The sequence below is a fragment of the Malaclemys terrapin genome, chromosome 9 (assembly GCF_027887155.1).
Source record: "Malaclemys terrapin pileata isolate rMalTer1 chromosome 9, rMalTer1.hap1, whole genome shotgun sequence".
In the NCBI taxonomy this organism is placed as follows: Eukaryota; Metazoa; Chordata; order Testudines; family Emydidae; genus Malaclemys; species Malaclemys terrapin.
Genome location: NC_071513.1, coordinates 74,401,648 through 74,429,239, shown reverse-complemented (window position 1 = coordinate 74,429,239; position 27,592 = coordinate 74,401,648). Strand labels below are relative to the sequence as shown.

The 27,592-nt window shown below is 40.7% G+C and overlaps 1 protein-coding gene across 4 annotated transcripts in view; it reads right to left on the bottom strand.

Moving 5' to 3' along the window:
- Nucleotides 1-878: 878 nt before the first annotated feature.
- The window catches only part of PLS1 (plastin 1), an 85,570-nt gene continuing 58,856 nt past the window's right edge, over nucleotides 879-27,592 (bottom strand). For all 4 annotated transcript variants that reach the window (XM_054040060.1, XM_054040056.1, XM_054040058.1 and 1 more), the window contains exons 10-16: nucleotides 25,548-25,743; nucleotides 17,585-17,663; nucleotides 11,394-11,508; nucleotides 9,871-10,004; nucleotides 6,612-6,735; nucleotides 2,322-2,446; nucleotides 879-1,850 (exon numbers count right to left, since the gene is read on the bottom strand). In XM_054040060.1, the coding sequence (XP_053896035.1) occupies nucleotides 1,715-1,850; nucleotides 2,322-2,446; nucleotides 6,612-6,735; nucleotides 9,871-10,004; nucleotides 11,394-11,508; nucleotides 17,585-17,663; nucleotides 25,548-25,743 (909 nt within the window). In that variant the 3' untranslated portion in view covers nucleotides 879-1,714. The remainder of the gene's footprint in view (nucleotides 1,851-2,321; nucleotides 2,447-6,611; nucleotides 6,736-9,870; nucleotides 10,005-11,393; nucleotides 11,509-17,584; nucleotides 17,664-25,547; nucleotides 25,744-27,592) is intronic.

Genomic DNA, 27,592 nt, shown 5'->3' with positions numbered 1-27,592 from the left:
TTTCACTTTTGAAGCTGTGTATCTCAGGAAGAAGGATAATGGTATTGGAGGGCATTAGTTCCTGTAGTATGGAGGCTGAGCAAAAAAGACTTAGATTCAATCTATCTTAAATAAAGACTTCCAGCCATGAACTAACTTGTTTCCAGAACCAAGCTAATTGCATCAAATCTTGTGTCAGAAGATTCAGTTCCCTGGCCATGGGTTGGATGTCTTCTAATGCAACTGAGGATAGAAATAATAATAGAATAATATTGGCAAATATTAACAGCTTTATTATGGACCAGGTGGGCATTGCCCCTATGAATCACCAAGCAAAGAAAGGCTCTGTACCCCATCACTAATCCTCTGACAGCCATTCAGTATCACCTTATATAATATCATCTAGTTTGAGGTGTCCTCTTTGTGTCAGTATGCTGTGTCAGATATTAGATTACTAATATTTAGTCTAATCCTGTTTGTTCATTGTTCTTGTATCTTGCTTTTAGTTGCTTTTATTGTTTTCATGTTTTGGGAGACAATGTGGCTGCTTTTACTTTTTTTTCACTCCACAATTACTAGGTATTTAGTTGAGTACTCTGCCTTATTTGGCTGCTTTTAAAATAATTTTATTAAATATTGAAGTACCATAAGTGTTTGGCTAACATTTATAGGTACAGACAAAGGAATACAAATGCTCCTTTCCAAAATCATAATCAAATAACTTTTAGTCTTTCTCCGTGCAGAAGATACTGCAATGTGTTGGTTTTTGTATGTTTCCAGGAAGAATTTCTTGCAATCAAGGCACCCTTTCTATGACATTGATCTTCTCTGACAGAAAAATAGATATACACGTGTTCATTTAAAATAAAATTCCAAAAGAAAATGCAGTACATATAAGCTAAGTCCCCAAACTGGACTGGCCAGCTCTCTTTATTGCTTTCTGATACAACAATTTATGAAAGTTCAGATATTTACTCCAGCTGCAAGGGTTAATATAAACACAGATCTTCCAGTAATGTCCATGGTACACATTTGCCTTACTATTTAGTGTTATTCTTCACTTTGATGAAAGTTTGTTGTTTTGTAAAAAAACAATCTGATACATTTAGGTGTTTACCCCCATATGAAAGATTCAACAACATTATGAATAACATCACTAAATTCTAGACAATATGGTGATCACAGGTCCAAACTAGCTTCAATAAAGTCAGTGGCAAGACTCTCATTGACTTCAGCAGGAATTGGATCAGGCCTTCAGAGAATAAGGCAATGATGCTGATCCTTGTTCAGTTTAGGGAAAATATAACAGTGTTCAAATGGACTTTCACACAGCTATGACTACACGTAAACAACACACACAAAAATATATATTCACAGCAGATCCTGAAATAACATATTTTAAAAGCTGCTGATCCTTTTTACTCTATGAAAACAGTATGAACCAGGCTTGATTTACAAGATTTTTTAAAAAGCAATACAAGAATGTAACCTTAATTCGGTAATGAACATATTCTGATAGAACTATTAACACATAAATAATTCATATAATATGAAATTGTTTGAATTAAACCTTCACTAGTATAAACAAGTTATTAAAATGTAATTAATGAATATATATCCATACTTGCACATACAAATTTATCTCTGTTTTTATATCCACTAAACTTCAGAATCTTGTAAACTGTGAGGCATTTATTGTGTTTAACATGGCAGAAACTTTTATTAAATGTCTTAATTATTTTATTTTGTTCAGTCCTCTTCCCATCAAGCACGCAAACACTGTCATAACCATTTTTGGCTTCACTTCTACTAGATCGTCTGGCAGTGCATAAATACGAGCACCAATCTTTCGAGCAACCGAAATGGCATATCTTGAAAAAACAAGAGAGAAAATAATATTATTTTACTAGTATCTATTCCCTACGTTTTGAGACATACCATAACTATTAACACATTTTGATAAAAAGGTAAAATATACACATCCAGTCAATATTTCAATGTTGGGGAAATGAATGTAATTGACTGAACGAAAATAAGTATTAATAGTTGCACTGAGACATTTATTTTGCTTGAATCTACTGGAGCATTTTTCTTAACTATTAGGGGCTATGTCAGACTATTAATATAAGAACTTCAGTGGAGTTGCCAGTTTACAGCAGCAGTGAATTTGGCTTGGTATTTTCAATATGCTAGAAAAAAGTCTAGAAATTTTACCATTTAAAATGTAATTTATCCATATTTAAAAAACAAATGTAGGTGAATATAATTCTCTTTTGATGTATCAGTAATTCAGAAGCTTGATTTCTGTGCAAGAAAATATAAAATATGATTTAAACACTTACTTAGCATTATTCAATTTGTCTTGTTCAGAAAGATCTTCTCTCTTGACCATTTCTTGACGAATTGCTTTTGGTGCAATGGCATCTATTAAATCTAGTACAGGTAAACTAGTGCTAATAGATTTGTCCTAAAAGAAAGAGTTAATGAATTAATTAATATTAATCAATAGGTTTCCTTTAATTCTCCTAGTAGTATTTTTATAATGCAAACTAAAAATTTATGGCAACCTATTTTTTTTTAAAGATAGCATCATACTTTATTCTTCTACTTTATTTTCTCTTTTTACTACTTAAAGGTCCAATCCTGCTTTCCTTGTCTGTGGAAAACTTACGGTAAAGTCAGCAGGAGTTTTCAAAGATCAGGTTAATAATCCACATAGTTTTTCTCTTTCAGAACTGGTACTGCTAAACAAATATGAACAGTTTGCTTCATTTAGTGACACCGGTATTGTTATTAACAGCAGTGACTGATCTTTTAGATTGTAAGATCTTCAAGACAGCCATGGTTTTAATTTTTATGTATTGGGCACATTGTTGATGCTAAAAAAACTAAATTTCTTTTTCCTAGTTAATAATCCTTAGTTAGTTCATTACAGAATTGGCCACAAGCGATGTCTTTGGTGTGAGCTTTGAGGTACAAATTGACCTGGGGTAAGTGGCTGGTCTCTTGGGACTTAAAGCAAACTGAATTTTTTGTCATCTTTGCTGTATAGCAACCAACTAAGTTCAGCTTGCCTGGGTGGCAAGATAGACTGGAATATCCAAGAGGACTGTCTGTGACTCCATGGTTAGACTGTTACAGTGCTTCAGGAGTTCACATTTGTTACTGGGTTGGTGAAATCTAATTACAAAACATATAACCCATTTGGGGTCTCTGCACAGCTTTCTTGACAGTCTGTCCGGAGGCAGGCACTCATGAACGTGACCCACTCCAGACAGCATGACAAAGGCAAAGGTGTCCTCAGGGCTGCTCTAATTTGTGCCTGGCTGCCAACATCCCCAAAGACAGTTCTAGCAGCTAGGGGTTGATAGAGTTTAATGGCACTCAAGCCATGCCCTCAAGTTTATGTCATCTGGTCATTCCTTACATAGGGAACAGCCACAGTTGACCAGGTGAGCTAGCTTTATGGCCCTGTGATGGGATCTTGACCCCATACCATCCCATGAAGGGATCAAAATTGGCTCAGAAGGGGCTATTTGACAGGGTGGGCTACACCTGGGTGAGCTGGGTGGGGGAAGAGAGATATACAATCCTAACTGAACCTGAAGCCCAGCAGGGCAGGATAAGGCTGGGCTTGTATAAAACCAGTGAGAGAAGAGCAGAAGGGGGTGGGAAGAGTATCAGCAGTCATCCTCAGGGTTGAGAGAAAGGAGTAGGAGGAAGCCTAGAGAAAACAGCAGCAAAGGTGAGACCACATGGATCTTAGCTGCTGATTGGGTCCTGAGACTGGAACCCAGAGTAGAGGGTGGGCCTGGGTTCCCCTACCAGCCACTGGGGGAGTGGTCTGGACTTGGCAGTGGACTGTGAAGATCTGCCAGAGGCAGTTTGTTTAGAGAGAAATTGATATCCCACGAGGCGGGGACTATAATGACCTGGCCAGAGGGCCAAGCCATGAAGAGGAAGTGCTGCAGCTCATGAGGCATAAAAGAGGCTGCAGAGTGAGAAATTGGAACAAAGGGCTGAGAAATCTCAAGTGGCGAGTTAATCCCCAGATACACCACAAGGAGGTGCCACTACAGTGAGTGGAGCAGACACTGTGACAGGCCCCTGCTGCTGCCACTGAGATGGAAGAGCTGGTCCCTAATCTTTTCTTCAAAGGTGCAACTTTCAACTTCATGTTATATTTTTCTATGACATGTCATGCAATTATATAATGGAAAAGTCAGGGTCAACCCTCACTGACCCCTACACACTTGCCAAGTTCAACCTTTCCTGTGCAGTTATCAAATCTTCTGTTTCACTCTGGAAACAATCATCTTATGCTGTGGTCTGACTTCCCACCTACAACCATGCATTGTCTATTCATTAAATATTAATGCCATGTAGAGGAGTTAACGCTTGTCAAACCAACAGTAACATCTGCACCAATTTGCTATGGACTTTAGTCCCCCATCCCCAGGGGATCATGCCACATCAAGGCATTGTTCCTCACCAGCTAGCAGTGCCCTATTACAATGTTGCTGTGGAGATGCAGAAAGCAGCATAGCTGATGTCTCTGTCTGTCTAGCCCTCCCTGCCCAAACATACACTTCACATGTGCAGTTGTTTTCTTCCCTCCACTTATATAAGAAGAGAGAACATCATTCCCCATATTGCTGTTTTACTTCTTGCCCTACTTTTCAGAGTTCTCTCCTATTTCCAAGGTAATAAGCTATTTTTCCCTATGTATAAATAAATGACCAAGCTTTGAAAGGAGTCCTAAGCAGTCCAAATACTGTTAAAGCTTCTTTAAAAAAATCAGAAAGTTATTGCCTGAATAACATTTCAGTGTACATGAGTATTTTCATCTTTTCCCCTTTCCCCTAATGGAACTATTTCCTGCTGCCAGTTTATGGCCTACTCTGTCTGTTTCTAGAATTCAGACGGTACTTTGAGAATTTTGTTTGTAAGATGTGCTTCCTCTTAACCTTAAAATAGCAGGTGCCTCTGCTGCATTTGCTTCTGTCCAACTGTTACAGCAGATGAGCAGCCTAGTGCAAGATGAGTCACGAGATCAATCAGCAGGAGGTGCGAAAGCCGGGAAGCAGTTGGCTCCATTCCCTAAGAGCTCATCATATAATCCAAGTGATGTGCCTGCCCTCACCAACCAGATTAAACCTAAGGTTTCCAGTTCACTCCAATTCTCATAGTGCCACCAGAATCTGTGCTTTTAATCATAGCACTTCATTAGTTTATTTGAGAAGATTAAGCTGATGTATGTCTCCCCAAATTCAGAGGTCAAAAAATCTCTGTAATTCTAATTACTTGGGCTGTTGCCGATCCAGCATGGTTCTATTTTAATGGTCTATAATTAATTTCAGTGACCTATGACCCTCTCTAGTCTATACATGCATGCTATTTGGTTTTGTTGGAAACCGAAGACTGAAGAAAAATTCAAATAATAAATGTCTAATTATTCTTACTGATGCATATGTATATAGAACATATACAGTATTTTTTTAAGTGGAGGGGGGGAATATATCAAGTAATATTTCCCTAGATCTAAAATGAGACACTGAAAAAATACTTTTCAGTAATTTTTATGACTTACCATTGTCAGACCAATTAATTTTAACAAGAGTTTATTAATGAAGATAATGGGCCAGATTCTCTTCTCATTTACACCTGATTTATACCAGTGTTATTACTGATTTACACAGGTTTAAATGAAAATTGGACATTTTGTTGAGCGAAATCCTTGAATAACTGTGTTGTACAACATTTAAATATCTCAAATATTTAAATAGCTTGGCTCTTCATCTCCTCCCGTGGCCAGCATAGATGCCTAACTCTTTGAAAGTGTGCACTGAAGATGCATGCTTATAGTAGGGTTATACTGATGTGCAAGTGTGGTTATCAATCTATCATTTCAAAAGAGAGAGATAAAGACACTCTTGAGTGATTGGGTAGATGTGTATTAAATGCAGAAGGATAAACTTTTTCTATCAATTTTTCCTTTTCCATTTGGCAAATATATTTCCCCTGTGTTTCTACAAAGTACAAGCTGACATTGATCTGTTTTGTTAGGTTTGCTGTGCATTCGTAGAGGTGTCAGCACAAATCGGTGACTACAGTTTGTGGTTAACTTGTGCTCCCTCTGCTGTTCTGCTACAACACAGAAGAAAATAGTTTCAAAGGGCTGAAATATTTCAAAAGTGCTGAGAAATTATTTCAAAACAAGATACATTTTCAGAATTGTACTCTATATTTGTGTTAATAAATCTGAGTGCCCAAACCTCCTTATTTGCACAGGAAAATCAGGGAAGTGTCTAGTTAGCCACACTGGCACAGGGAAAATTATTGACAAATTAAAAATAAAATAAAAATTGACAAAATAAAAATAAAAATTTGAAAATAATTTGGCTTTATAATCTTACATAAGCAGTAACTATCATTTGATTTTGCTTTTAATTTCTTATCACAAGAGTTGTGGAACATTTTTGAAGATAGAATCCCAAAGACATTCTTTTATCAGACTATGCCAATTGAAGGTAGAGCCAATGTTGAACCTAACCTATATAGCACTGTCCCGTTAAAAAGCCCATATCTGATCGATTTTCTTGTCTTCTGTCCTGATATAAATTCTTGATTACCTTGAAGCTGGTAATTGAGGTTTTCTTGTTTGCATTTGCAAGAGTTTGATTTACCCATTTAATAATAATTTCATCGTTTACTTTTTCCCCCTCTCCAAGGTCTGATAGTACATTAAGAGTATACCTGTAACCAAAAGAAAACAGTGTTTGACTCTAAAAATGAAATACAGAACTATTCTGTGTTCCTAATATTATGCAGTAAAAGATAGTAAAATATTTCTTCAGGACAAGAGGAGTATGTACAAACCATTCACCTTTACATCTTATTTTACACTGTAAGCTGTTTTTGTCACCTATTTTTCTACTTCAAAAATATTATGTTATCTGTCACAAGAATATAACTATATTCCAGATATCATACTATCCACCATCAGATTTTCTACATATATTTTATTTACCATATCATAACTAACTTCATTTGGTGAAATTAAATGGTATATCAACTTGACCTCTAATCACTTTAAAAAGTTAAATAAAAGTCGTGTAAATACACTGCCCTGAATCTCTCTGCCAGTTTTTGTGGCTTAGAATCACATTTTTCTTTTATTAAAAAAAAAAAGTTGAAATTATTATACAAGATATTGTAGAATTTCCTGCTAGATCTACTAGGAGGACTTTGATTTCACAAACATAGATCTCAATCTTGCTTTGGGATCCACCAGAGTGAATTGCTGTTCCATACAATAAGGGAAATTGGGAGTAAAATGAAATAAATAATCTACTTTATAGCATTAATGCTGTCCAAGGATGGTGTTTGTCATAGGCGCCGGATTCCTCCCCCGTTCCACCCCAGGCCCCGCTCCCACCCCACCCCTTTCCCCAAGCCCCCACCCCGGCCCCACCTCTTCCTGCATCCGCCCCATCTGCATCCTGCCTCTTTCCACCCTCGCTCCACCCCAGGTCCTGCCCCCCACCCTGCCTCTTCCTGTCCCGCCCCACCCCACCTCTTCCCACCCAGTTATGCCCCCTCCCCACTGCTCCCTCTCCCTCCCAGCGCCTCCTGCATGCCACAAAACAGCTGATTACAGTGGGCAGGAGGTGCTGGGAGGGAGGTAGGAGCTGCTGCCACTAATTTTTTTCTGTGGGTGCTCCAGCCCTGGAACACCCATGGAGTTGGCACCTATGGTGTTTGTTTTGGTTTGCTGGGTTTTTGAAACTATGACTTTTTTAATTCTTGTCATTATTTCTTAGTCCATAAACCAGTTCTTCAATAATGGTACATTGTGAAAATTCTGAATTTCAAATATGTAATGCCGGGACATTTCCAGATTTCCATTACCAGCCAATACATAAAATTGCACAAGAAAAAAAATTCAGCAATATCTGTTTAAGTAGAAATAGGATCATCTTAAGGAGAGATATCCAAGAGAACTTTGATCTCACAGGGAATTTCATTTTGTTCCAACAGTTGGTGTGACACGCTGGCACCCCCTTATTCACCAGTGTCAGATAATTAGGATATGTTTTGCACAAAGTATGCTTTGTGAGGTATCATTCTAAAAGTCTTGATCTGATAGACATTAATATCTTGTTGGATTGTATGTGCTCTCATCATATGTGAAGTTATGAAGTCTGGCTATGTATGTGTTACTGAAACATACTGTGAGGTTGAAAACACCCACAAGCAGCCTTTCAGGTACAACATTAAAAAGGTCAAACCATGTTAATGGCTTATTGAGGAAATGCACACAAGCACAAGGATTACCCCAGATTTGTGTAGAAACCTCTCAGAGATAACTCTACACAATGGGAACTGTTTGACCCAGGTCACAGCAAAAGAGCTTTCCAGCAAGTGGGAAGAAGATATAAATGGGGGAAATGACATAATGATGGTACCTCACTCTCCCTACAACAACACACCTGGAAACACCTGAAGAACAAAGACTGAACTGGGGGAAGTGATGGTCCCAAGCTAGAGGGATTTATAGACTGTGTATGAAAACCTGAGAAACCCAAGCTGCAAAGCAAAGGCAGCTTGTACGTTAAAAATCTGCCAGCCCGTTTATCACTCAGGGTGAAAATTTATTAATTCATATCTTACCTATCTAGTATGTTAAGATCAGTTTGCATTTTTGTTTATTTACTAGGTAATCTGCTTTGATGTGTTTGCTATCACTTATAATCACTTAAAATCTATCTTTTTGTAGTTAATAAATTTATTTTATGTTTTAATCCAAACCAGTGTGCATTTGACTAAGGTGTCTGGGGAAAATCTCAGTGTGGTTACAAGTGTGCATGGTCCTCTTCACATTGAGGGAGAGGCGGACTGGATATTAAACCCAGCCAGATTTGACCAGGGCAGGACAGTACTGCTCTGGGGTCGTAGGCTGGGAGGCTGGTGGTTAGAAAGCCTGCATGTAACTGCAGTTGGGTGTATCCCTACCTGTGTGAATGCTGGTGAAAGTGCAAGCTTGGAGGGCCTTGCAGCTTGTCACAGCAGCACAGTGTGAGAGAGAGTCCAGGCTGGTGGGTCAGAGGGCTCAGTGGTATCCCAGTTCCAGGTGGCACCCCTGGGGGAACCCATCACAGTTGGTTCACTATTTGTTGTACACTCAGTATTTTTGCAGTTTTACACAGTTCCATAATACGGGACAAATCTTTGGGTGGTATAAACTGCCATAGCTCCAACAAGGACTGTTGGCAGTTTTGCTGCCTTATTTCTAGGTGTTGATGATATTTTCAGAAAGCCAATCCATAAGTACTTTATGGGATAGGGGAAATTTTGGACCTGTCATCATTGATGGTGGTTCTTAATTTACAAAAAGCCAAGATTTTTCTGTTGAATTGAAATAATTAAAAATGTTAAGAATATACACAAGCTCTATTACTACTTTTGATTTCAAAATCAAGATAATTACTTCAACAAGAATTTGAACTGAAATTATTTAGATTTTGCTTTAATCCACAAAATTATTATTTTAATTTGGTGTTAATGAAATATGTCTTGATTTAATTTAATACAGTACAAAAGGCTAGGTTTCAGTCTTAAACAGGGGGAGGACTACTGTCCCTCTTTAATACTTCCTGTAGCATTAATTCATACAGAGGACAGCAACAATGAGTATTTCACTGCAGCACACTGTATATTTCTATAATTTCTAGGCCCAAATATATCAGTCTTCACTGTAGACAGGGAAATTTAGCCCTTAGATTATGAACAAATTTGCAGTCTGGGTACAAAAAACTGACTAACTTTTCATGGTTTTGTGTGGATACCATTATGCTCTTCATGCATATAAGAATTTTAAAAACTCCTCACCTTCTCATCAGCTGCCACACCAATGCCAAGGTCAGAGTTGCATTGCCATCATTTAGGTCCTGTCCAGCAATACCAACCAGGGAGAATTTGGCCTTTGTCTTCCCAATTTCCACTGCATAATTACAATTCTCAATCTAAAAATGAAATGTTTAAACTTTATCGGTATAAAATACATTAATATCACATATAGGCTTAATAATATTTTGAGCGATCTTGTCCCAGTGTTACCCATGCTGAGACTGGGGACCATGTAAGGTCTATTAACTCTTTCAGAACTACTTTTAAGTCATTATACTGCTGCACCATTTTTGAAGATCAAAATACAAATTTTTAAGATTCCTGTGACAATCTTATTCCCAGTTGAATGAATGAAAATGATAGGTCCTGGAACTAGGGGTGAGGGGGGTGCTGCAGCACCCCCTGGCTTGAAGGGGTTTCCATTATATACAGGGTTTACACTTTGGTTCAATGACTCTCAGCACCCACACTATAAAAATTGTTCCAGCGCCCCTGATGAAAACATTACATTTGCATTCTCTGTCTGACAGAGCTGAGCACATGGAGTCAAAGTGACACCTGGTGTAAGCTGCTGCATCTCCACTGAAGTCAATGAAGTTGCACTTGTGTACATCAAGGCTGAGTCTGGATCATAGAGAAAATAAGGAAAAGACAGACGCAGCTGCAGGAACTTGGAGAAGGGTTATGGGATTCACTGTAAAATGTAAGATCCTAATTATAGATGCTGAGATTCTAAAATATAAAAGAAATGTGTCTGTTATAAATGAATCTAAGTGAATGCATCCTGTGTTGTAATCTAAAACTGCCAATGTATGTGGAAAAAAGGAGTTCTCACTTGACCATACTCCAATCATAATGGTCCTTTCTGCCTTAAAAATCTATGAATATGAATCCTAAACAATCAGAGTGAGTCTTTTTTATATTTAGCATACAAAATCTTTATAGACTTGTTCAAATAACAGCTAATCAATACACTTGGTCTCCATTTTTGGTGTTCCATAATCATATAACTGACCAGAACCCCTAGATTTTGCAAGGCCTGTACAAACTCATACAGCCTGATGTAAAATTGCACTGTGAGGGAACATCCCCCACATTAACCCACTCATCCAATATCTAGGTCATGATCTTTTACTTTTCACAAGGATTCTAATGTGAACAAATGTTAGTTTCTGAAGTAACTCAAATGTACTACACTGAGCAGAACTCATACAGCATAGACTAGCATTCATAAATTAAATGAATTTTCCCAGCTTCTCATACTACCAAAAAGTGATGTGTGTAAAAACCAAGAAGATACATAAAACAAAAATACTCCTTCTTCCTTGGGAAAATACCCTGGGGTACTTTTAAGCAGGATTGTCTCAGTAAAACTGAAATATATGGCCAACTTAACTAAGAGCTAACTGTCTAGGGACACAAGATCACACAATTCAAGATGATACAATACAATGCAGTAGTAGGTGTCCCTTATAACTGGAATGCACCACAGAATATTTACTGACTTTTTTCATATTACCACCAAGTGCAGGATACGGAGGTTTGTTAACATGGTTCCATTCGACTGGCACACGAATCATTTCATACAGCTGGAAGATCACTAAAGCATCAGCAAGGTCACTAGATCAAAGCAGCAGAAAAACAATTGAGAGTGCTTTTTAAGTATATTAACAAGACAATGAGACCCCTGAAAATGAACAGATGAGAGAGTTCACAAAAGAAATTCCACTCACATAAATAAAAGAATAAAACAAAACCCTGCACCAGTCTTGGAACAGGTTTCTCCACATTTATACCTTCCATTGGTTGATCCCTCCCATAAGTTAAATTAATTTCACAATTTTGTTATTCTCACAACTCTCACTGAATAGGCAGGACCACTGACAGTCCCTAGATATTGAATTTATAGCCAGTGTAGGGAAGCAACCACTAATAGTTAAGGTTGCCAAACAGTTGCCATTAAAATCCTCCATTTTGAGTTGTTCAGACCTTCCTGAAACATTCAAGGCTGAAATTCTCCATGCTTGATTTCTGTCCATAGGTGAACATAGTTAGAAAGATTAAGCAAAAATAGTCTGAGTAAGAAGAGAGTTAAGAAAACTATTATTTTCCCCATTATAAGTAGCATTCCTATTTTTTTAAACAGACCTACATTTGGAAATTAGTCATTAGTTGTTATTGTCCATTTTAAAACAATCTATACTATAGACAACCTCACTTTATATGAGTTATAAAACAAAATGGCCCAATGAATCCTAGTAGCATGAACACATGGAATCTGGTTTTACCAACAACATTTAAACATATACACATCATTGTTACTCGCTGTATTACATTTTCAATTTGCTTGGATATGAACTAACTCCCTAAAAAGCAACAGAGGGTCCTGTGGCACCTTTGAGACTAACAGAAGTACTGGGAGCATAAGCTTTCGTGGGTAAGAACCTCACTTCTTCAGATGCAAGTAATAGAAATCTCCAGAGGCAGGTATATATCAGTGTGGAGATAACGAGGTTAGTTCAGTCAGGGTGGGTGAGATGCTCTGCTAGCAGTTGAGGTGTGAACACCAAGGGAGGAGAAACTGTTTCTGTAGTTGGATAGCCATTCACAGTCTTTGTTTAATCCTGATCTGATGGTGTCAAATTTGCAAATGAATTGGAGCTCAGCAGTTTCTCTTTGGAGTCTGGTCCTGAAGTTTTTTTGCTGTAAGATGGCTACCTTTACATCTGCTATTGTGTGGCCAGGGAGGTTGAAGTGTTCTCCTACAGGTTTTTGTATATTGCCATTCCTGATATCTGACTTGTGTCCATTTATCCTCTTGCGTAGTGACTGTCCAGTTTGGCCAATGTACATAGCAGAGGGGCATTGCTGGCATATGATGGCATATATAACATTGGTGGATGTGCAGGTGAATGAGCCGGTGATGTTGTAGCTGATCTGGTTAGGTCCAGTGATGGTGTTGCTGGTGTAGATATGTGGGCAGAGTTGGCATCGAGGTTTGTTGCATGGGTTGGTTCCCGAGTTAGAGTTGTTATGGTGCGGTGCGTGGTTGCTGGTGAGAATATGCTTAAGGTTGGCAGGTTGTCTGTGGGCGAGGACTGGCCTGCCTCCCAAGGTCTGTGAAAGTGAGGGATCATTGTCCAGGATGGGTTGTAGATCACTGATGATGCGTTGGAGAGGTTTAAGCTGAGGACTGTAGGTGATGGCCAGTGGAGTTCTGTTGGTTTCTCTTCTGGGCCTGTCTTGTAGCAGGAGGCTTCTGGGTACACGTCTGGCTCTGTTGATTTGTTTCTTTATTTCCTTGTGTGGGTATCGTAGTTTTGGTGAAGATCTTGTAGGTGTTGGTCTCTGTCTGAGGGGTTGGAGCAGATGCGATTGTACCTCAGTGCTTGGCTGTAGACGATGGATCGTGTGGTGTGACCGGGGTGGAAGCTGGAGGCATGAAGGTAGGCGTAGCGGTCGGTGGGTTTTCGGTATAGGGTGGTGTTAATGTGGCCATCGCTTATTTGTACGGTGGTGTCCAGGAAGTGGACCTCCCGTGTAGATTGGTCCAGGCTGAGGTTGATGGTGGGGTGGAAGCTGTTGAAAGCATGGTGGAATTCTTCCAGGGTCTCCTTCCCATGGGTCCAGATGATGAAGATGTCATCAATATAGCGTAGGTAGAGAAGGGGCATGAGTGGACGAGAGCTGAGGAAGCGTTGTTCCAGGTCAGCCATAAAAATGTTGGCATATTGTGGGGCCATGCGGGTGCCCATAGCGGTGCCACTGGTCTGGAGGTATATATTGTCACCAAATTTGAAATAATTGTGCGTGAGGATAAAGTCACAGAGCTCAGCAATAAGTTGTGCTGTGTCATCATCAGGGATACTGTTCCTGACAGCTTGTATTCCATCTGTATGTGGGATGTTAGTGTAGAGAGCCTCTACATCCATGGTGGCTAGGATGGTGTTTTCTGGGAGGTCACCAATGCATTGTAGTTTTCTCAGGAAATCTGTGGTGTCACGGAGATAGCTGGGAGTGCTGGTGGCGTAGGGTCTGAGTAGGGAGTCCACATATCCAGACAGTCCTTCAGTGAGAGTGCCAATGCCCGAGATGATGGGGCGTCCAGGATTTCCAGGTTTGTGGATCTTAGGTAGTAGATAGAATAACCCCGGTCGGGGCTCTAAGGGTATGTTGATTTGTTCCTGTGTTAGTGTAGGGAGTGTCCTGAGTAGATGGTGCAGTTTCTTAGTGTATTCCTCAGTGGGATCTGAGGAAAGCGGCCTGTAGAATTTGGTATTGGAGAGTTGTCTGGCAGCCTCCTTCTGGTAGTCAGACCTGTTCATGATGACAACAGCACCTCCTTTATCAGCCTCTTTGATGATAATGTCAGGGTGGTTTCTGAGGCTGTGGATGGCATTGCGTTCTGCACGACTTAGGTTATGAGGCAAGCGATGTTGTTTTTCCACAATTTCTGCCTGTGCACGTCGGCGGAAGCATTCTATGTATAGGTCCAGACTGTCATTTCGACCCTCAGGAGGAGTCCATGTGGAGTTCTTCTTCCTGTGTTGTTGGTGGGAGGGTATCTGTGTATCAGTGCGCTGTTCAGTGTTATCATGAAAGTATTCTTTGAGTTGGAGGCGGCGAAAGTAGGCTTCCAGATCACCACAGAACTGTATCATGTTCGTGGGGGTGCTGGGGCAAAAGGAGAGTCTGCTACAAGACAGGCCCAGAAGAGAAACCAACAGAACTCCACTGGCCATCACCTACAGTCCTCAGCTTAAACCTCTCCAACGCATCATCAGTGATCTACAACCCATCCTGGACAATGATCCCTCACTTTCACAGACCTTGGGAGGCAGGCCAGTCCTCGCCCACAGACAACCTGCCAACCTTAAGCATATTCTCACCAGCAACCACGCACCGCACCATAACAACTCTAACTCAGGAACCAACCCATGCAACAAACCTCGATGCCAACTCTGCCCACATATCTACACCAGCAACACCATCACTAGACCTAACCAGATCAGCTACAACATCACCGGCTCATTCACCTGCACATCCACCAATGTTATATATGCCATCATATGCCAGCAATGCCCCTCTGCTATGTACATTGGCCAAACTGGACAGTCACTACGCAAGAGGATAAATGGACACAAGTCAGATATCAGGAATGGCAATATACAAAAACCTGTAGGAGAACACTTCAACCTCCCTGGCCACACAATAGCAGATGTAAAGGTAGCCATCTTACAGCAAAAAAACTTCAGGACCAGACTCCAAAGAGAAACTGCTGAGCTCCAATTCATTTGCAAATTTGACACCATCAGATCAGGATTAAACAAAGACTGTGAATGGCTATCCAACTACAGAAACAGTTTCTCCTCCCTTGGTGTTCACACCTCAACTGCTAGCAGAGCACCTCACCCACCCTGACTGAACTAACCTCGTTATCTCCACACTGATATATACCTGCCTCTGGAGATTTCCATTACTTGCATCTGAAGAAGTGAGGTTCTTACCCACGAAAGCTTATGCTCCCAGTACTTCTGTTAGTTTCAAAGGTGCCACAGGACCCTCTGTTGCTTTTTACAGATTCAGACTAACACGGCTACCCCTCTGATAACTAACTCCCTGCGCAGCACAATTTCAAAAATGATGAGAAATGTCAGAAAAGTAAGTGGATTTAATTTTTTTAACCCCCTATATATTTGAAGATTCCCTGAGTACAAAAGTTCCTATTTAAACTAATTTAAACTAGTAATAGAATAAATATAAAAATGTTTGCTATAGTTAGTCTCTGTGAGACATAGCAGAGGGAGGAAATCCTTGTCAGTGTTAAGTGTACCTTCCAAGATTTGGTTCTTTTTAGGTGAATGTGAAGGTTTAGCAAATCAGCTTGGATGCAACAGAGTATGAAAAAGTACAAGCAGATCTTAACTATTTGAAGGAAGCCAGCAAAACTTTTCTAGTTAGCTTGCAGATATTACTGTGAAATGAGTGGAGGTTAGCCCTGTGAGCCTACCATGATCACACCACCTGCAACTCCTCCCAGTCTACTATATCAGTATCTAGGGTTACCATACGTCCTCTTTTTCCCGGACATGTCTGGCTTTTCGGCAGTCAAACCCCCGTCCGGGGGGAATTGCCAAAAAGCCGAACATGTCCGGGAAAATGGCGGCTCTGCTCCTCCCCGACTCTTCGGCTCTGTTTAAGAGCCGGGCTGCCCGAGCGCTACTGGCTTCGGGCAGCCCCCGTGCCTCCAGACCCTGCACCCCCAGCCGGGCACTTCCCCTCCCGGACTCCGGCAGCGCAGGGTCCAGAGGCACGGAGGCTGCCCGAAGCCGGTAGCGCTCAGGCAGCTCGGCTCTTAAACAGAGCCGAAGAGGAGCAGAGCCTCCAGCCGCGGCGGCTCTGCTCCTCCCCGACTCTTCGGCTCTGTTTAAGAGCCGGGCTGCCCGAGCGCTACCGGCTTCGGGCAGCCCCCGTGCCTCCGGACCCTGCGCCGCCGGAGCCCGGGAGGGGAAATGCCCAGCCGGGGGCGCAGGGTCGGGAGGCATAGAGGCTGCCCAAAGCCCGAGCGCTACCGGCTTCACGGTTTGCTGGGCAGCCTCCAGACCCTGCGCCCCTGGCTGGGCGCTTCCCCTCCCGGGCTCCAGCTGCGCTGGGGAAGCGCCCAGCCGGGGGCGCAGGATCTGGGGGCTGCCCGGCAAACCCTGAAGCCGGTAGCGCTGGGGCAGCCCTTTCCCCGTGGCTGGGAGTGGGAGGGAGGAGGGGGCAGAGTTAGGGCGGGGAAGGGGCGGGGGTAGGAGTGGGGAAATGGGCAGGGCCGGGCCCGTGGAGGGTCCTCTTTTTTTATTTATTAGATATGGTAACCCTACAGTATCTATATTTTCCCTGTTAGTTCAGAAATGATCTTAATTGCCTGCATCACTTACTGAAACAATTAATAATATTTTGTACTTTCTAGTTTCTTTCATCCAAGGAGCTCAAAAGTCTTTTATAAACCTTAAGTCTCACCAAAATCCTTTTGAGATAGTTTAAATATTATTATATCCTTTTTACAGATGAATAAATGGAGGCACACAAAGGGTTTGTATAGGGTAGACTTTTTGCCCAAGACTTCCTCCTGGAGCTACTACCAATACAGATCCACTGGTGGTAACAGTAATGGAAGATCTGAGGTGCTGGAAACAACAACTCTTTTAATCATCATGTCATAGTGTAGTCATCCACCCCACAACTGCTTATGCTATGGGACCAGAGAAAAGTGTCAGAGTTGGATGTAAATTTCCTGACATATCTGACATTTACTCTTATCATTTAATAGTTAACACTAATTCTCATAACATGTTTTACTTGCTGTACATTATGAAATCCTTTTCTCTCGAACAATTAACACTTATCTTATCTTAATTCCTGACATTCCGTATCAGGTTCTAGGTAACACCCAAACCAAATGTTTTAGACTAGCCAGTGCTTTACTTGCAAACTCACTGCAATGGGCTCACTACTTGATTTTTGCTTTTTAAAAAAAATATTAAGTAATGCTGTTTTCTATTATTTATAGTTCTGTTGGAAATGCAGCTTCACTTTCTGGATATTGTTTTTGTGGGGTTTTCCAGTGAGACATAAATGTCTATTTAATTGCATCTAAAAGAGCTAATGACTAAATAAATAACTAAATAAAAATCAGAATTCAAAGTTTTACCTGTACAAGTGGTTAATAAATGGGCTTACACCCAGAGAATTCATCCAGTTCCGGAATGTCCTCTCTTCCTTACTTTCTCCTATAGCAATAGATGTAATCCATATTAATGACTTGGAGAAGATGTTTTAAAAGGCCAGGTTTAATTCATTTATACGCATACACCACCAAAAGTTATTCTGAATAGTTCCTGTGCTAGTTTTTTTCTTGAAAATGCGTGTACCTTTTCTATAGGAGTAATCTCTATTGGCCAAGGGATGGAGAAAGTCCTGACACACTCAAGATCTCCGGATTCTGGGCACAAGGCCAGACACATCACAGGGAAGACTTGGGGAATATATTTTCTATAAAAATGTTTTTCCATACAATACAATATCGGACATATTATTGGTTTGTATTTTAGACATTTAAGATTTGTATTGTGGAGCAAGTGCTGAGGAGTAATAGCAATGTTAATGATCAAGTGAAATCCACTAGAAGCTAGTTTGATTGATACTGTGATAAACAGCATGTTTAAATCTGTTTTATGTGGCATCTGTCTGTCAAAGGTATTTCTAGAGCACCTATTGTCATGGTATCTTAATCTCTTAAAGACACTATAACTTCTGTCCTCTCTCCAGAGAACCCCAGTATTTTCTGCTTCTACATACAATACTTCCCCAGCAGAAGCTCAAAGCACTGGGGACATGATCTTTTCCCTTGAGAGACTTTTCCAGTGCAATAGACCTCAGTTTTTCAGTTTGCATGGCTGCAGACTCAATATGACAGCATTGCATTGGTTAAGATGTCTTCCCAACCAAGAGGGCTAGATGCTTCTTGAAGTTTTAAATGGCAACTTTGCTTCTGGGGAATCCAGAAAATTCTGTGGAAAAACAAATCTGCGCTTTCCACAGATTTGAATTGTCCTTATTTACCTTGATGACTAGTACCTAGTCATCAATAAGGCTGCTTTCACACTCTGACAGAATGATTTACCAGGCTACTGGTTTTTCCCTACTACTTGTGGAAAGTGCGCTTCCCATGTGCACTCTTATTTCCTAACTTCCTCTCTCACTCATCCTTGTTTATTGACCAGGAAGTACCTGGTATTACAATACTTTTCCTTGTGTACCTTTTCATTAAACCTCTGTGTTACACTATTTATGATATAACACAGCACATGCCATTTGCTTTTCAATAAATAGCATATTTAAGAAATAACAATAAGAAACACTTAAGATGAAAATGTGTGCCTGGAAAATACTTATTATTCTATTAGGATGATGATCCACAGTACACAAGTTACAACTTTTTCTCCCCGCTCAGGGATGTTTTTATTTAAGAGAGATCAACTATCCTGAAACAGTGGAAGAGTGATAGTCACAGAACTTGAATGCAGCAGCATCTGAACGAAGCTTTGATTTACATTTTGTTCGTTTCTTAATAGTTAATGTTACTGAGTTTGTTCAAACTAGGTTAAACAACAACAGAAGAATCTCATTTGGTCTTGTAATTAGAGCTGGACGGAGGACAATTCCATTTTGCAACAACTTTTGAGGTTTTGAAATTTGTTTTCATTCTCCATTGAAACAAAATCAACACCTTTCAAATGTTTTTGCAAAATGGAATTGTGTCAAAATGACCATCATCAGATTAAAAAGGTCAGTTTTTTTATTCAGGTGTCTCTCCAGTCAGCAGTGACAAGAGAGCCCCAGATCTCAGAAACCTGTCAATTAAAATGTTGTCAGAAATGATATATCTCTGTAAAATGTATTAGCTTCAATGATTAAATGTATTACGACAAACTACCTTTAGTCAAAAATGTTCCAACCCACTCTAAATGTAATTAGTATTGGGATTAATTTTAGGCACATTGGAAACTTACAAGACTTTCATTCTATAGCAGATTTTTTAAGTTTGGGGGTCTTTCAGTCATGTGTAATTCAGTATTCCTGGTTTCACTTTCAAACTGATGTTTACTAATAAAAACCTACCCCAAAAAAGAAGAAGTATTTATTGATAAATGTGTGTTAAAACAAAACAAAATGGAAACTATTTTAACACTCAACCCACTCCCTGCATTTCTGTCATCATTTCTTGTCAATTTCATAGTTGAAGGACTAGGTGGGAGGCTAAAGGATGCCAAAAAGTTGCCAGATTAGACCTAAACAATTTGATTGTACAACAGGATATTTATTTAAAACTTTCCAATATTTTTCTGTTAAAAATACTCAAACTAGAAAGACTATATATTAAGAACATAAGAACGGCCATACTGAGTCAGACCAATGGTCCATCTAGCCCAGTATCCTGTCTTCCGACAGTGGCCAATGCCAGGTGCTTCACAGGGAATGAACAAAACAGGCAATCATCAAGTAGTCCACCAACTGTCATCCACTCCCAGCTTCTGGCAAGCTGACAAGTATAATTTAAGGAGAATAGAAATGATATATTCTGGACCTAAATCCCTTTTTGGATTAGTGGAGATTTTAAGACCTATCGATCTCTTGGTTAGTTTGGGGTAACTAAAAATCAATCCCTGACTGAAATGTAGGACATTGGTCCATTCCCAAGACAAAAGCCAAATGCTTCCAAGAAAACATACTAAGGAAACATAGATACTAAAGAAAATATTGAGCAACTCCACTCACACTGAGAATCTTAAAGAGCATGCTGAACACTGCCAAAAGAATCCAAACTAGACAAATAGGAGCAATAGCGTGCAAGTTGAAAAGTGCAGTTCTGACTAGTAGGAATTCAGGAACTAAAAATAGCTTACTATATTTAATATGCCACTCTAAAAAAGATCCTTTATGATACATCACATAAGAATTCTTAAGTTTTCCAGATGGCTGAAAACTGACCAGCCATTTTTCCATTTTCTTGTTCAAAAAATATCTTGCGAACAACTGTGAGGTCATATATTCTGCTACATGGTGCAAAAGAAAGTCAAATAATGGAAAACCCACAGAAATGGGGCATGGAGCCATCCAGAGGAGAAAGATGGTTATGAGATAGCTTCCCTCATATCACACAGCCACTTCTCTCCTCTCTGACACCATTGTACTAGGCAGCTGAGTGAGGAGTAGCCAAGAAGATTGTCATAGGTGTCCAAGGAATAGCTATTTAGCATGGTACAGTTCTCTCTCAGCGCAGCAGAACTTTTGGTGAAACTTGCTACATAAGTTACTATTGCTCTGAGTAGAAATAATTTCCCCTCTGTGGCTTTAACAGCCCATGGAAGGAGTATGAGCTGCCAGTTGGCCAGGCAGTGATATCACAGCGGAGACAAAAAGCATACTGCGGGGAACATGGATGGGCGATGTTTCATTGGACAGAGATTTTTAGGACTCAGCCTTCTATGAGAAATGGAAGCCCTGCCCCCAGTTGTTTTACTTTCCTGACAGATCCCACTCCCAGAGGGCACAATGCAAAAGAGCAGTAGCCCAATAAAGGTCATGCAACTATGGGGGTCAGTGCTTTTCTTCTCTGCAGTTTTATATAGGAAGAAGAGCACCTTGAAAGGGCCTGTCCTTTGTCCCTATACATGCAGATCACCACAGAGATTAAGCATTATCCAATACATGGAAAGAAGGACAGAATTAATGCTCAGGCAGCTTTCATTAACTTAAACTCAAACAAGACAGGAAAGGACAGGGATGACTACACTCTGCTCTTTCATGGGGAAATAATCACTAGTAGGAAGGGGAAGAATTTAAAGCAGGAAAGTGAAGCCTTTCCTGTAGGTGTATAGTTAAAGTTTCAATTACTCTCCAGACAAATTTTCCTAGGCATTAGATCCTGGATCTTGGAAGGGTCCCACTCCCACTGTGTGGGTAATTCAAGAGAATTGTATAGGTAATTCCACTGAAAGAAGCTAGATGGCATTTGTATTGAATTGAGGAAGTCTTGCCCCCATGTTATAAATGCATTATGTTATATCTGTGTTTTTCATGATTGTGACGGCATATTAAAACAAAGATAGCAGTGTAAGAACAATGCAAAACCAACCAGGAGAAAAGGACAGAAGTGGTTATAGTAATAGAAAAATCAAAAAGATTTCAGGACAAATACATTTACGGAGTATAGAAAAGTACTAAATACAGTACCTACATTAGGAGGGGTCAAATCTGCATTTCATGAGGCAAAATAGGAAAGTGTTATAAATTATGAGTCAGATTATGACAGCCATCGATGACAAAACTATAACGAAATGAATGTTTTATCTTTTCTATAACAACACTGGGGGAAAAACAATACTGGTGTGAATGCTGCTCATACTACAGTACTCAAGGGGAAATGAAGAGCAGAACAAAACACTACCAGTAACGCCTTCTGTCTGAAATATATTTATTTTGATTATGCAAATTTATGTGACTGCATACTTATATTATAGATAGGGGAGAAGAAGAGAGAGTTGTATCAGTGCCACAATATAGATAACAGTATTAGGATTCTCCTCATCTCTAAAATAGATATTATAGGGTTGTGAGTTAAAGTTACCTGACACTTTACATTACAAGACCCTATATTCAGTTACTTATAATGTTTCCAAATTTTAACTGGTAAGGCTGAAATTTTCCAAGCCAGATCTCTGGTTTGGTCTAAATATTTTTGTAAAGTTTCAGCAAAATGATTCAACTATTTCTGAGAATGACGTTAGAGAAAAAAAATGTTGTTTGTCCATGTTAAAAAAGTTGATACAAACCATTTCAGTGAGAGAAGCTCTAATATCTCCATGCTTTGGTACAGAGACTTGAAATTTGGCAGAGGTGTTACATTAGCATAAGGGATGTGCCTTTTGCCATCCATGTGAAAATCCACCTGAATTTGGCCAAGTTTTGAGCCTCTGAAAACTGCAACTCATTAGAGGTTTGTTAAAGTTTGGCAGCATTTCTTTGAAGATTCCATCCCCACAAAGTATATTCCATCCCCACAAAGTTCCTACATGCCAACTGTACTGAGCATGTGCCTTCCTCGTGGAATGACTAAGCATGCTGCATCCCAAGTCTTGAGGGAAAGAATAGGACTTTTCCTGCAAATGTTCCTTCTGGATGTCAAGGATAGCTGTGGTGCCAGACACTAAAACTGAAAAAGAGAGATTGTACATCTTATGCTCTCAGTGCCCCCATGGTTGCCCGCCAGACAGCCTGGAGGAGAAGAAAGCAGCAACCTGACTTGCCGGAATGCAGAGGGTGGGAAGTGGGGAGAAACACAGAGAGGCAGCTGGAGACAGAGGGGCAGACTGAAAAATCCAGGTTGTGGTAGATAGAAGAAATGAGGGTGAGGGACAGGCTAGGCATGATGGGAGCAGAAAGGAACAGGAACTGGTTGTGGGAAAACAGGAGCAGAGAGAGGGATAGGAGGGGCAGGCTGGAGGAAATAGGGCAGAAGGGTCTGTAATCACTAGAGTGCACTCCCCTTCAGAATCAGGAATAAAATTCAGTATTCTCGAGCCTTAGTGTTCCTCCGCTGTCAGCAAATAGTTTTGCTATTTTTGTATATACACCTCTATCCCGATATAACGCTGTCCTCGGGAGCCAAAAAATCTTACTGCGTCATAGATGAAACCGCGTTATATCGAACTTGCTTTGATCCGCCGGAGCGCGCAGCCTCCCCTCCCCCCTGGAGCACTGCTTTACCGCGTTATATCCAAATTCATGTTATATTGGGTCAAGTTATATCAGGTAGAGGTGTAATTATATACAATACTAATGTTAGAGATGGACCTGAATTCACGCATCCCCAAACTTTGGGGAAGTATGGATACAAATCCAGCCCCAAATTTCTCAGTTGACACCTATCAATATAATGTATGAAATCAAAACTACAGATCTTGACATCCTCACTCTATGGGTCTGGATCTGAACTCTGTAGCTTTGGGCCATTTAATATACACATATTAACCTCAGAAATTAGGAAGTTGCCTACTGCCTATAACAATATAAAATTGAGGTATAGCAGAATGCGGTTTTATATCAGTGGACTGCACATCATGTTATAGATTGTGGCAGGGATGGGGAGAGGGGATTGCCTTATATGACCAACCTATAGGCAAAATTCATTACTGAGTTCTATTCACTACTGATTTATACTGTACCTGAGATCCATATTCTTGTTCACATTTACATGTAATTAATTTTAAATAAATTTCTTAATCATGTGGCACTTTGGGCATGGGTGGAGGGTGGAGCCCCTCTCTGGGGAGGCTAGCCCCCAGCTCTGCCCCTTCTACCCGTGCCCTTCCCACGGCCAGAGCCTCGAAACCCCCTGCCCCACCGCCCATGGCCAGAGCCACTAGCCCCCACCCCCCACTGCAGGAGCCCCGAGCCCTCCCGCACCTGCCCGGAGAAGCCCCGGGCCAGCCACAGCCTGGAGTGCCCCCCACCCCACCCCTCGGCTAGAGGAGCCCCAGGCCAGCTGCAGTCCAGAGCGCTTCTCCTCCCCACTGCCTGGAGGAGCCCCAGCCGGGCTGGCCGAAGCCCCAAGTGGAGGAACCCCACAGGAGTGACCGAAGCCCCGAGCCCCCGCACCTGCCCAGAGGAGCCCCAGGCCAGCTGCAGCCTGGAGCGCACCCACCAGCAGAAGAACCCTGGCAGGACTGGCCAAAGCCCCAAGCGGAGCCTCTCCTCCCCAGAGGAGCCCCGGCCAGGCTGGCCGAAGCACCGAGCCGAGCCTCCCCCCGCCCTAAGGAGCCCAGGGCTGGCCGCAGCCATGCCATGCCTCCCCTCCCCAGACCCAATCTGCCCGCCACCCAGGAGAAAAGCATCTGTAGAAAACATTTTTGATATGCTCCATGCAGCAGCAGGTCCAGGGTGGCTGAGGAGGTGGTATGTGCTCAGCCACCCCAGAACCTGCATGGGGCATAATAAAGCAAAAACTTCGCTGCCAAACCCCGCAACCGGGGGCCCGGTGGCCACAGCAATGCCAGGGGAGGCAGCGCCTCCCCTGGCCTATTATACCCGCCGCCCATGACTTTAGGCCTTATTTTGCTCTTGGGTACAAGCAACCATCTCCAATGGACTTTTAATAGCAGTTCTTGGCTCTTTGTGTTTAAAAGTGCTGGAAAATTAAATGGAATTCTGTTTGTCATGTGAAGGGATACTAGGACAAGAATTTTAGAATATGCCTGTCTTTACTCTACCCTTTTAAGAGAATAGTGCAGTTCTGCTACATCTATTACCCTGTTCCTAAAAGAAAGTCCAGATAATGTGCAATGAAATGTTCGTATAAAAAACCCTGAGAGTGCAGTACAATACCACGATACCAAGCGCTTCTTGGAATGCAACCCAGGTAGTGGTATTGCCATAAACCATGGAGGAAGCCACATGCCCTCCTTCCCAACCAGAGTATAAACATCATGCTCACAGTAATCTGATGGGAGGGGGGGATCCTAAGGAGCTCATGGGGGGGAGGGGGAATTTTGTGCTCAGCAAATGAAGTGGTCGAAGGTTATTCAGGAATCAGGATTTATCTACAATACAGAGCCTTTGCTGCTATAATTATGCCGGTATAGCAATATCAGCAACAGCGCCTAATGGAAAGGTGGCATATGCTGACAAAAGGAGTTTGCTGGCATAGCTACACTACCTCCCCGAATGACATTAACTAGCATTCATCTGTCAGAACTGTTGCAGCTGCGACAGAGGAGCTGCTGGCATAGCTAAATTGGCTGGGGTGTGGGACTGTTTCACACTCCCAACCAACATAGCTATCCTAGAAACATTTAATAGTGTAGACCAACCTTCAATCGGCCTTTTGTCAGAGCCAACATCCATGAGGGAAAACCCACATTCTGATATCTGGAATGAGGGAGGTTCCTACAACAAGCTAATATTTGAAAAACTAATTGTAGTTTTATATATTAGTGTTTACATAGGCACAATCACATAAAGACAGAATGCAGTTTTATAAGTCAGAAGACCTAATTTTCTCTAATGCTCTTATTTCTCTATGCTCGCCGCTAGTACAGGTTGAAAGAGCTCACCTTCTAGTAAATTGAGATCATACATGGAACTGTCAGGCTTGTGCAGGGCTGGGTATGTGTTAAAGAGATTTGCAACAAAAGCCAAGTTAAGTTTAGGGTTGCCTGCAACTACATCAGCTGGAGTGACAAACTGTCTGCAGCCCAGTTTGTCGGCCTGCTGAAGCATATATTCAGCCCTCTTCAAGTCATTTTTCTCCTAGAAAAGAAAGTAAAAAAAAAAAAACATTTTTAATGAACTTTGACTTTTCTGGTTCTTTTTTGTTTCTCTGGATTCTCATCTTAATTGCATCATAATTAAAGATTAGGCCTAGAGTATAATATACAGATGTCGATCTTGTTCAGAACTAAGGTATTGTTTGGACCTTTTTCAGAAGGTGACTTCCTTTTTTCTTCTAGAACATAATCAAACACTTGTTGAATCCTCTTAATTGCCATAGTTAGTGAACATAATCTGACAATCAAAAATCATGTCATCAATTAGTGAGCAGTTTGTGTAACTTGTAGAAGGGGTTTTTGTTTATTTGCATTATTCATTTACCTAGAAGAAGTAGGTCTACCCAACCCACATCATATGCAGCATGTAGATGTACATATAGTCCCAACAGTCACTGCTCATCTTCTGCTCAGATCACAGCCAATAAATATCCATGGCCATATAGGCTGGGCAAGACTCTGGAAAGCCAGGGCTGCCACCCAAAATCCAAAAGAAAAAACAGGTCTCTCCATCGTAGAGCTTTGGCACAGGAGTAGCTTGAGGAAGAGATCTCCTATAAAAAAGTGCTGTGTGTTTTTATGTCACTCTGTAGCTGATTTTTATTCTTATTATTTTATTAATGGATTCATTCTTTTAATAGAAATCTTATAAAACTTGTTTTACAACTTAAATAGAGATAAACTTAATATATAAACAATTACAAATTGGTCTATGGAAGTCCCTATAGCTGTACTGATGAGAACTGCTACCAGTCACTCTCTTCAACTTTGTGGTATTGATCACATATTGTGGCTGATGCTTTTCTACGATTTATCTTCCTTTTCTGGCTTGTCAGTTGGTAGTGTTTGCTAAAGTCTTTCATAATTTCATAATTTATGTCCAAAATTCTGGTTTTCTTACATTTAAACATGTAAACTGTTTATTAGTTATATTACCAAAACTCTATGTGATATTAAACTTTTCTCCTTTTCCCTCATATCTGTTATCATTAGTTTAATATCTTAATTTTTAGTTCCTTAGTATTCAAAAAAGTTCTCAAACTGTCAGGTTTGGTGGTGGGTGATGACCCTTTTCCAGCAAACTTCAAAAATGTTTCACCAGATTTCTAAATAGTTACCTTTTTTCCTTCTCCCTTGAGGTATTCTGGCATGATTAATTTATTTTTCCGGTACTAGAATTTCCCACGCTTTTTGATACAAATCAGTAGTTCTAAGTCACTCTTCCTCAAAACCACCTTGCTATTGTAATTCTAGCAGCAGCAAGGAGCTAAGTGATCAATACGTTTATGGCTTTCATAAGATGCAGAATTTACCAGGACAATTTACTAAAAATACTAAGGAGTATTTTGTCAGCTGACACCCTGTTATCCCTGGAGGAGCCCCGGGCCAGCCTGATAACAATAAATAATGAAATCTCACTTTCTATATTCAGCAACTCAGAACTCTAGGTCAGCTTGTCATTTTCTGAGAGGAGTCAGTATAACCCTGGTATTGGAGTAAGCCCATTGTACTCAGCAATAGAGCTGGTCAAAATATAGGTGGGGAGGCATAGAAAAAATTCAAATTTTTGGTAGAAATATCAATATTGAAATTTTTCAGCAGAAAAACAGAAATATTTTGGTTTTCAGCCAAAATATTGCAGGGTTGTGGTATTTATTTTTTGACAAAAAATTAAAATGTCCAGAAAACAAAGTTTTCATGAAAAATTTCATTTAGCCAAAAACCCAATTTTCTGTCAAAAAACAGTTGCAATGGAAAATTTTCAACCAACCTTACTCAGCACCCGTCAAGAGGAGAAATGTTCTCACTCTCAGCTGGCTCAACAAAAGGGT